This window comes from Lithobates pipiens, unplaced genomic scaffold (genome assembly GCF_037356315.1).
Source record: "Lithobates pipiens isolate NorthernLeopardFrog02 unplaced genomic scaffold, aLitPip1_a1.2 Scaffold_13, whole genome shotgun sequence".
Taxonomy (NCBI): Eukaryota; Metazoa; Chordata; class Amphibia; order Anura; family Ranidae; genus Lithobates; species Lithobates pipiens.
In genome coordinates, this window is record NW_027507718.1 from 523,296,726 (window position 1) to 523,308,789 (window position 12,064).

At 43.7% G+C, this 12,064-nt stretch overlaps 1 protein-coding gene across 1 annotated transcript in view; it reads left to right on the forward strand.

Annotated features, from left to right (window-relative positions):
- LOC143975939 (uncharacterized) overlaps positions 1-12,064 on the forward strand; it is a 63,966-nt gene that overhangs the window by 17,374 nt on the left and 34,528 nt on the right. The window contains exons 6-7 of the mRNA XM_077478471.1: positions 704-805; positions 8,783-8,878. Of these exons, the coding sequence (XP_077334597.1) occupies positions 704-805; positions 8,783-8,878 (198 nt within the window). The remainder of the gene's footprint in view (positions 1-703; positions 806-8,782; positions 8,879-12,064) is intronic.

Here is a 12,064-nt window from a genome sequence, read left to right on the forward strand (position 1 = left end):
CCTAGCGTCGGTTTTAGTCTGTCGGAGTAGCATACACACGAGCGGATTTTTCGAAGGGACCGGGTCCGGCGGAGTTCCGTCGGGAAAATTTGAAGCATGTTCCATATTCTAAAGTCCTTCGGACTTTGGCGAGTCAAAAGTCCGTTGCAGCCCACACACGATCGGATAGTCTGACGGACTCAGTCCTTCGGACTTTGGATGTTGAAAAGTCCGCTCGTGTTTATGCGGCATTAGATGGAGGAAGGAGCAGAGCCCTCCAGCAGAGCAGAGTATTTCAGGAGAGGAGAGTTAGAGAGGAAGGATCAGAGTCCTCTAGCAGAGCAGAGTATTTCAGGAGAGGAGAGTTAGATGGAGGAAGGAGCAGAGTCCTCCAGCAGAGCAGAATATTTCAGGAGAGGAGAGAAGCTATCCAGAGGAGGATATATTGCCATTGTCAATGACTACAGTGTGAGTGTCACGTTCATCATGAAACACTAAATGTGAATGAAGGATAGTCGAGAGGCATTTGCAATGCTCAGCAGCAGAAGTATATCAAATCTCCTTTGAAGGTACATCTTGTTTTACAGTCATTTTATAAAGACCTGATAAGGAGGAATGTGTGTGTGTATAGGAGAGATGTACTGCATGTGTTTTATGTTTTTTTTGCCCTGACATATATAATACAGACCACAGAGCTGAATCTAAACACATTTTATATCCACAGCGTGTAAGCACAGAGGATTGAGCTCCCGCAGTGTTGCTATCAATGCCCCCGTACCTATTGCTCACCGTGAAGAAGCAAGTCCAGAGGAATCAGGAGGAAGCGGTATGTTCCCAGTAAACCTGACTTCTACCTAAACACTTACCAATGAAGAAGGCAAATATAAAAACCTGCAATAAAAGGGCAATAATCACTGATACTTAAGCCCCGTACACACGAGAGGACTTATGTCCGACAGACTTCCGAAGGAGTTCTGCCGGAGTTCTGGCGGAGTTCCGACAGAGTTCTGACGGAATTTCCGAATGAACGGACTTGGCCACACACAATCACAACAAACTCCGACGGATTCGAACGTGATGACGTACGATTGGACTCGAATAAGGAAGTTTATAGCCAGTAGCCAATAGCTGCCCTAGCGTCAGTTTTAGTCCGTCGGAATAGCATACACACGAGCGAATTTTTCGGTAGGAACTGGGTCCGGCAGAGTTCCGTCGGAAAAATTTGAAGCATGTTCCATTTTCTAAAGTCTGTCAGACTTTTGCGAATCAAAAGTCCGTTGCAGCCCACACACGATCGAATAGTCTGACGGAATCATTCCATCGGACTTTGGATGTTGAAAAGTCCGCTCGTGTGTACGGGGCTTAACAGTAAATGAGCTGACTCATAGGGCTACTAGTAATACTAGTATATTCCCATTTCTTAAACAGGTAATCCAAATGTTTAGTAAACAGTTACTAAACCCTCTGTTTTTTTTTTTTTGATTTTTTGTTTTACATTACATTAACAAGCATGTTATACTTACCTGCTCTGTGTAATGGTTTTGCACAGAGCAGCCCAGACCCTCCTCTTCACTGGTCCTTCAACAGTGCTCCTGGCCCTTCCTTCCTGCCAAGTTTCCCGCACAGCAAGCAGCTTACTATGTGGGCACCCAAGCAGGTGCGCTCCCGACCCGCAGCTCTGTGTGTCAATTCACACATGGAGCTGCAGCTTGGCCCTGCCCCCTCCATCTCCCGATTGGCTGGCTGTGATTGCTGCCAAAAGCCAACCAGGAGTGCAAGTCCTCAGAGAGGTAAGGCTCTCATGGACATCGCTGGATCAAGAGGGAGCTCAGGTAAATATTAGGGGGGGGGGGGGTTGAAGTGGGATGCTATACACAGAGAGTTTTTACTTTCATTCATAGAATGCATGAAGTTAGAGCAAATGGGATGGAACTATAACGGTGCTATAATCAAGCAGAGAAATAAATGTAGGTAAAATCTTCAACATTTATTACCAAAAGTTATTTAAAAAAAAAAATCTATTTTTAAAAATAAAAGCTTAAACCCATAATTATGGTCCGTGAGCTATTTAGAGTGTAGAATCCCGACATGTTTCGCCCTATGTATTGGGCTTTCTTAGGGAATACTATCACCAAAGTCTTTTAGGCTTCAACACAGTTGTTCAGATCAGAAATTGCCACACATGTTAAAAAAAAAAAACTCCTTTAGAATTACCAGTACACTTGGAAGTGACTTGCGTGTGCAGGAGTGCAGATCTCACTGGTGACATAGATACAGGGGGGGTTAGGTATGTGTGCTGGAGTTCAGGTCTCACTGGTAACATGGATACTGGGATGTGAAATGTGTGTCCTGTAGTGCAGATCAAACTGGTTCCATTGATACTGTTACATAGTTACATAGTAGGTGAGGTTGGAAAAAGACACAAGTCCATCATGTCCAACCTATGTGTGTGGTTATATGTCAGTATTACATTGTGTATCCCTGTAGGTTGCGGTCGTTCCTGTGCTTATCTAATCGTTTTTTAAAACCATCAATGCTCCCCGCTGAGACCACCGCCTGTGGAAGGGAATTCCACATCATTGCTCTCTTACAGTAAAGAACCCTCTACATAGTTTTACGGTTAGACCTCTTTTCTTCTAATTTTAATGAGTGGCCACGAAAAAAGTGTTATCCATATTGTGGGGTCACCAGTCCGGTATTTGTATACGGAAATCATATCTCCTCTCAAGCGTCTCTTCTCCAGAGAGAATAAGTTCAGTGTTCGCAATCTTTCCTCATAACTAATATCATCCAGACTCTTTATTATCTTTTTTGCCCTTCTTTGTAGTCGCTCCATTTCCAGTACATCCTTGCTGAGGACTGGTGCCCAGAACTGGACAGTATACTCCAGGTGCGGCCGGACCAGAGTCTTGTAGAGCGGGAGAATTATCGTTTTATCTCTGGAGTTGATCCCCTATTTAATGCCAATATTCTGTTTGCTTTGTTAGCAGCAGCTTGGCATTGTATGCCATTGCTGAGCCTATCATCTACTAGGACCCCCAGGTCCCTTTCCATCCTAGATTCCCCCAGAGGTTCTCCCCCAGTGTACAGATTGCATTCCTATTTTTGCCACCCAAATGCATTATTTTACATGTTTCTACATTGAACCTCATTTGCCATGTAGTTGCCCTGCTTAGCTTAGTATTGTCCGCAAATACAGAGATTGAACTGTTTATCCCATCCCCATCCTCCAGGTCATTTATGAACAAATTAAACAGGATTGGTCCCAGCACAGAACCCTGGGGGACCCCACCATCCACTCCTGTCCATTCCGAGTATTCCCCATTTATCACCACCCTCTGAACTCGCCCTTGTAGCCAGTTTTCAATCCATGTACTCACCCTATGGTCCATGCCAACGGACCTTATTTTGTACAGTAAACATTTATGGGGAACTGTGTCAAATGTTTTTGCAAAATCCAGATACACCACATCTACGGGCTTTCCTTTATCTCTGTGGAGTGAGGGGTGTGCACCAGACTGTATATCACTCTGGTGACATGGATACTGGGATGTGAGATGTGTTTACTGGGCTGGAGATCGCACTTGTGTCATGGAAGCTGGGGACTGTTTACTGGACCCCAGATCTCACTGGAGAAATTGATATTGGGAGCTGAGGTGTACAGAGTGCAGATTTTAGTTGTGGCGTTAATACTGGGAAGCAAAGCATATGTACTCCAGTGCAGTTCTTACTGGGGACATGAATACCAGGGAGTGAAAAGTTAGTGAAGCCGGTTGCATGGATACTGGGGAGTGAGCTGTATGTACTAGAGTGCAGGTCTCACTGGTGACATGGGGAAGTATCCAGTTAGCGGTGTGTTTTGTAGTGTAGGTCTCACTTGTGGGCAGGTTGATATAGTTCGTTGGGTGCTACCCCTGCCGGGAGGGTAGGAGTTAATGCCTTTTCCAGTTTTTTAGTCTTTTTGTTGGGTTCTTCTCTCTGTCTACCCCACTGGTCTTGTGGGATGTAAAAAGGGACAGTGGTCCGGTGTAGGTGGTTCCATCTGAGGACAGAGAGTTTGGGGCTTCCCCCTAACTAGAGCCCCGGGGAGAAGGTTTCACTTTACAGAAGAGAGAGATTGTGTACCCATAAGCAAGGGAGATGGAGAATGACACCCATGAGAAGCAGAAAGAGACTATCCATCGAAATGTAAAGTCATCTGAACTTGGGGTTTGCCCTGAAGATGTCAGCATTGGAGTATGCCTCCAAAGAACATGGGCCTATATGGAGATGTCTGTAAAGAACTTATTTGTGCTTGGACTACACCTTATTACACCTTATTGGTGCTTGGACTACATAGCAGGTATGCTGGGGCAGCACTCAAGCACAACATGTTAGGGAACTAGGAAACAATAATGCCATTATCTGTTGGACTGTGAGATGTCTATTCTGCACTTTCTTAAGTAAAGTATTGAAATGTGTCTTTTGCCTGGTCTGGAGTTGCTGAAAAGGGGTGTAATGTAAGTAACATACATAGTTCACCAAGTGGGTCTTCTCACATTCTGGCATAAAGACATTGGTGTGTAGTGGAGTAGTGTCAAGACACAAGTGGTTACCTAGCATAACAGAGGTTTAACAAGCAGCCTGTCTATAGCATGTACCTGTTATTGGTGAAACAGCCTCTAGCAGCGAGGGAGATGTTGTCGACACACCTTCCATCAGCGGGAGCGGATTGCACCGCAGAAGTTCCCATCCAGTACAGAAGTACGGAAGTTTAAGAGTCAAGTAAAGTGCACATGTGGAGCCCACACAGAGTGCATGGAGGGGCCCACTCTGCAACTGGGGAGTCGTAGTGGAAAATGCTGGGCAGGTGGATGTGGACACTTGGTCAATGTATCCCTCCAAAATTGAGGCTGAGTATTCCCCAACGGCAGCCTCAGCTTTGCTCTAGGGCATTGATGAAGATAACACAAAACAGAGGTGTCCCGTGTGTGGTAAAATGACCCGGTAAAAGAACCCAAGCGGGGTAGGCCTTCCATGTGAGCCAGTACTTGGTGTCCAACGAGTTATGGGGAAGCATAGAGGACATGATGACCACCATGTCACCCTGCCCCCACCTTATACACTGTTGACATGGATATTGGGGAGTGAGTTGTGTTTTAGAGGGCAGATCTCACTAGTGACATGGGCACTGGGGAGTGAGTTGTGTGTACCGGATCTCACTGTTGGAATGGATATTGGAATGTGAGTTGCGTTTGCTAGATCCTACATCACATTTGTGATATAGATAGTGAGCTGTGTGGTTGTCAGAATGCAGATATCTCCTACCTTGTAGAATCTCTGCAGAGAGCTGTGAGTGCTGGAGTCAAGATCTTTCTTCTTCCAGCATATTAATTCCATACTTTTCAGGAGACAAGTAACTTTTTACAATGTCACTAATTCACCAAAATAATCCACAACCTCCACAGTTCTTACAGAAGTGGTCACAAGGCTTACAAATGACGGAAGTAATCCGTTCCATTTACCAGTTTCAAAAAAGTTTCAATAGGACACGTGCCAGAAATGTAACACTCCCATTGGCTGTGCTCTCAACCAAACTGTCAAACCATCCAATGGCTGGTGTCATAACTGATCACATGTGAAGGATCATGGCAGTTGTAGAATAAACAGAGGCAAAGATGGCAGCTTCCTTGGCTGAAAATGATAGGGAGGTTTACTTACACTATGAGGGAGATTTACTAAAACTTCTGCAGCCAGAATCTGGTGCAGCTGTGCTTGGTAGCCAATCATCTTCCAACTTCAGCTTGTTCAATTAAACTTTGACAATAAAAACCTGGAAATTGGTTTCTATGCAGAGTTGCACCAGATTTTGCACTATCCAGTCTTAGTAAATAACCCCCTTTAACTTAAAAATACTTTAAGGATACTTTATTTTACTTATAAAACCACAGTCAATACCAACATTCAAGAAATGGAATGTAAAATCTTTATACGTTGAGTCCCCAGTATTCTTCATACTTTCTCTCCAACCCTACCTGCAACCTGTTTGTGCGATGTAATGAAGGAGAAGGCGCATTTCTCCATAATTCCGGGCTTGTTCCAAACTTAGCGCATTCTGGAAAGCAATGCACAATCATGGCACCATATAAATTACCCATTACAACATACTACATGAACCAACCTTCTTTTTATATACCCCACAATACAATGTCAAAAAAAAAAAAACCCCTATCAATACTCCCTAATCGGCACCCTAGTAAATATGGCTAGCTCAGCTAATTGATGTAGACAAGAACCCCCAAAACTTATGACAGTGGTTTACCCGACAAAAATTATATTAAAACCATGGAAGATCTTTCATCAACTGTTAATGGGAAGGAATGTTTTCACATCCTCAACAGAATAGCTGGGTGTTCTGGTGTCATATAATGTAGATCAACCCAACCAGCTCAATATCCTGAACTTATCCTATCCAATCATTATGTAAAAGACAAACCCAAAAAGTAAAAAGGGACCTCTAGCCCTAACCTCCCTCCCACCATCTGGGCTATAGCAGAGAGAGCAGAGGGTCTTGCTACTCTTGGCCATCCCTGAGCAGCCAAGAGTCACGTGTGTTCAGCCCAGGCATGCACAGTTAAAGGGTTCTGTAGAAATACAATGGAGAGCATTTTCAGCTGTGAATGTCCATAGGAAATGTGCATCAGAATGATCCACCAACACTTCCTATACCTTGTAGGAAATTAAAGGCACCCAGTACCATGCTCTGCCCATAGTCCACCCACAGCCCACTTTTCCGGATACATCTCTCACTAACTCTGTGCCAGAGACTGTCAGGTTACGTAATGGGTTGCCACTTCCCCTGGCATAAGAAGCTCTCACAATGCAGTTGCTCAATACATCAAAGCTAAATGTTTAGGTGCATTGAGCCAATTGGCATAATTCAACGTTTTGGCAAGATGGAACTCATGACTAGTGTACAACATATATGCATCATGCTACAACCTTTCTTACTCCGCTTGACCTTACTTATTAAATAAAAGCCATACCATGTTTTGGAGTAAAATAGGCGTAGCAGCCATTAAAGCGGAGGTCCACCCTAAAGTGGACCTTCCGCTCATTGGAACCCCCCCCCCTCCAGCGCCACAATTGGCACCTTTCAGGGGGGAGGGGGGTGCAGGTACCTGTACAGTACAGGTATCTGCACCCACTTCCGGGATAGCTCTCTGTAGAAAGGGGCGTAGATCTACGCCCCTTTCCGAAAGTCCCCCGCTGCCTGCTGGGAAACACACAGATCCCAGAGGCAGCGGGTCTATCCTTATTGCGCAGGGCGACTCGTGCATGCGCTGTAGGGAACTGGAAAATGAAGCCGAAAAGGCTCCACTTCCTGATTCCCATACCCAAGATGGCGGCGGCAGCACCCGAGAGACAATCGAGAGATCGGCTTCGGGTGCCGACATCGCGGGCGCGCTGGGCGGGTAAGTGTCCTTATTTTAAAAGTCAGCAGCTGCTGTATTTGTAGCTGCTGGCTTTTAAAAAAAAAAAAAACGGCGGACTCCCGCTTTAACTTTATTGACAAAACTGTATAAATATCAAAAAAAGAATAGAATAGATATCCCTTTTAAATAACATAAACCAACAACGTAAACAAATAACATAGACAAATAACACCCAACATTCCTGACAACTCTCTACTCCTCCTAGTGTTGGTCTTTGCAGGTCCACCAATCATCAACTATCTGTAACCAAAATGGACACTGCGGTCCCTCTGACGTGGGTTATTAGGCCTCAAGCCGACCCACTGACTCAAAGACGCCCACTTACCGCAGTGCCCCCCATCCCAATTTTCAGCTAACCTTAGTTAAAGTGGAAGTAAACTCCCCTATCGCTTTCAGCCAAGGAAGCTGCCATCTTTGCCTCTGTTTAATCTTCAACTGCTATGGTGCTGCACATGTGATTCGTTATGACACCAGCCATTGGATGGTTTGATAGTTTGGCTGAGAGCACAACCAATGTGCAGTTAGCATTCCCGGCATGCCTTTTTTTTTTTAACTGTTTAAATCGATGGGTTTACTTCCACTTTAACTGGGTTACCACCCTCAGGACCCATACCACCGCTAGGTCCTGACTCTGCATTCCGAACTCTTTTCCTTCACCCGCAAAGACCAAACACCAGCCACTGCTACGACGATGCCACTCTTGACCTGGAATAAATAAAAACAGACACACAACACACAAAGAAAGAGACAACCTGCACTAATAATCCAATATTAGGGAGGGAGGGCGGGAACTTTCCTGGCTTTCTGCTACCTCGTGGAGGGAGGGGTTTCCCTTCCTTAACTTAAACCCCTCCCTGCCTTAACTTCCCACCTATCCCTGACCTTCTAGCATCCCCAATCCTTTCTCCAATGACTGTAATGCTAACACAGTCATGCCAGCCCTCTGCCTATGTGTTCTGTTAACCCTCTCGGCGCCGGGCTTCTCTTGACCACACTACTGTTGTGCAAGACCGCACTTACGACCATTGCACCAACAAGAGAGACCCATTTTGCGAAAATTGCACTGAAGTGCATTTCTGCACTCATCAACACCGTACCGTGTGCACTTTTGTACCCGCCAACCCCACACCCAGGCACATTGTTGAACCCAACCAACACCGATGCTTAATTTCGTAACCACCGACACTGCACAATCGCACACGCTTATGGTCTCTGCATCGTAATGCACTTCTGTATTCGCTGACATCACATCAGTTACATAAACCTTTCATTTGCCATTGTGCAAAACTATTCCTTATAGGCCCATAACGTCTTTCTTCTTCCAACAGCTCAGGTACCGGTCTGTGAATGTTGGCCTCGATGTGGAGAAAGCAGTACATTTCACCATGCAGCTCTGAGCCCAGCGGGGGATTCAGATACAGAAGGTAGGTCTATGCAAATGGGTAGGTAATATTTTTTTGAAGAGGTAGAGGTGGGAGCACCAATATAGATTCCTTTTATGTCCAAACCAATAAGATAGTTGCATAGTTACAGTAGGTGAGATAATTACGCCTATTCCAAATATTATGCACATTTTTTGCTCTGAGCAGACACTCTTTCCAAATATTACTCCATCCAAACCACTTTTTTTTAAAATCACGGTTAAAGTAATTACAGCATCTCAAAAAGTGAGTACACCCCTCACATTTTTGTAAATATTTTATTCTATCTTTTCATGTGACAACACTGAAGAAATTACACATTGCTACAATGTAAAGTAGTGAGTGCACAGCTTGTATAAATTTGCTATCCCCTAAAAATAACTCAACACACAACCATTAATGTCTAAACCGCTGGCAACATCCCTAAGTGAAAATGTCCAAATTGGGCCCAAAGTGTTAATATTTTGTGTGGCCACCATTATTTTCCAGCACTGCCTTAACCCTCTTGGGCATGGAGTTCCTCAGAGCTTCACAGGTTGGCACTGGAGTCCTCTTCCACTCCTCCATGACGACATCTGAGGCTTCCTTCTGGGACGACAGCCATGCAGACCAATTTGATGCAGTGTGCGGCGTATGGTCTGAGCACTGACAGTCTGACCCCCCACCTTTCAATCTCTGCAGCAATGCTGGCAGCACTCATATGTCTATTTCCCAAAGACAACCTCTGGATATGACGCTGAGCACGTGACCTCAACTTCTTTGGTCGATCATGGCGAGGCCTGTTCTCAGTGAAAGCTGTCCTGTTATACCGCTGTATGGTCTTGGCCACTGTGCTGCGGCTCAGTTTCAGCGTCTTGGCAATCTTCTTATAGCCTAGGCCATCTTTATGTAGAGCAACAATTATTTTTTCAGATCCTCAGAGAGTTCTTTGCCATGAGGTGCCATGTTGAACTTCCAGTGACCAGTATGAGAGAGTGAGAGCGATAACACCAAATTTAACACACCTGAGACCTTGCGACGCTAACGAGTCACATGACACTGGGAGGGAAAATTGCTAATTGGGCCCAATTTAGACATTTTCACTTAGGGGTGTACTCACCTTTGTTGGCAGCGGTTTAGACATTAATGGCTGTGTGTTGAGTTATTTTTAGGGGACAGCAAATTTACACTGTTATACAAGCTGTACACTCACTACATTACATTGTAGCAAAGTGTCATTTCTTCAGTGTTGTCACATGAAAATATATATTAAAATATTTACAAAAATGTGAGGGGTGTACTCACTTTTGTGAGATATTGTATGTGTGTGTGTATACACATACACATACATATATACATATACACAATATATTTTATATATATATATATATATATATATATATATATATATATATATATATAGATATATATATATAGATATATAGATATATATATATATATAGATATATAGATATATATATATATATAGATATATAGATATATATATATATGTGTACTGAGGTCTTAGTTTTATGATTTTTTTGGTCAATCAAGTAACTATAAGGGGGCTTCAAAAAAAAGTTTTTGTCTTGAATACTTTGATCCCAACTGTCTGCAACTGGCTTCTTCCCTTTAAATGCAGCTCCCTTGCTCCTCATTGAACAATACAAGTAAAAGGCGCAAACACTTATGACCCATACACACGAGCAATTTTTCCATCGGAAAAATCTTGGATGGTTTTTCCGACGGAATTCCACTCAAGCTTGTTTTGCATACACACAGTCACACAAAAGTTCTCTGAACTTTCTACCGTCAAGAATGCGGTGATGTACAACACCAAGACGAGACGAGAAAATTAAGTTCAATGCTTCCGAGCATGCGTAGGAATTTTGCGCGTCGGAATTGCTACAGACGATCAGAATTTCCGTTTAAACTTTTTCCGACCGAAAAATTGAGAAGATGCTTTCAATCTTTTGCTAGCTGGAATTCTGCCAGCAAAAGTCTGATGGAGCATACACATGGTCACATTTTCCGACCAAAAGCTCTCATCAGACTTTTGCTGGCAGAATTTCCGATCCTGTGTATGTGGCATTAGAGTTCTACTGTAACCCAATGAATATGTTAAAAGTCCATAAAAAGTCCATAGAACACAATGTAATCTTTTAAGGTCCATACACAGGGTGCTGCCACCACGTGGGAATAGAAGCCAGATTCCAGCAAAGCTGAAAATAAAACAAAGGGGAGAGGCGCCTCTAAGTGTAGGAGTACAGTGATTTTATTGGAATCATACAATTGGCAACTGACATGTGTTGAAGATTAAAAGGGCACATCTGTAAGGAAAGGTCCCAAGGGTGGCTTGGTGTGCAGATGGCAACCTTTGCTTTAGAAAGGAGCGTGGCTGCCGCACATGCTCAGAAACACGCCGCACTCCGGTGACGTCGCCTCCTCGTGCCGCCCAGCCATCTGCGCACCAAACCTTGTTCTCATTTTTTAAACAATGTAAAAATAAAAAGTAAAAGGTTAAAAAAATAAAGAAAAAAAAATTAATTTAAATGCGCCCCGTCCCATTGAGCTCGTGTGCAGAAGCGAACACATACGTGAGTAGCGCCCGCATATGAAAACAGTGTTCAAATCACACATGTGAGGTATCGCCGCAATCGGTATAGCAAGAGCAATAGCCCTAGACCTCCTCTGTAACACAAAACATGCAACCGGTAGAATTTTTTAAATGTCGCCTATGGAGATTTTTAAGGGTAAAAGTTTGTCGCCATTCCACGATCGGGCGCAATTTTGAAGCGTGACAGGTTGGGTATCAATTTACTCGGCGTAACATTATCTTTCACAATATAAAAAAAAAATTGGGCTAACTATACTGTGGTCTTATTTTTTTAATTCAAAAAAGTGTATTTTTTCCAAACAAAATGCACTTGTAAGACCGCTGTGCAAATACGGTGTGACAGAAAGTATTGCAATGACCGCCATTTTATTCTCTAGGACAGTGATGGCGAACCTTGGCACCCCAGATGTTTTGGAACTACATTTCCCATGATGCTCTGGCACTCTGCAGTGTACTGGAGCATCATGGGAAATGTAGTTCCAAAACATCTGGGGTGCCAAGGTTCGCCATCCCTGCTCTAGGATGTTAGAAAAAAAAATGTATAATGTTTGGGGGTTCTAAGTAATTTTCTAGCAAAAAAAAAATTTTTTAAC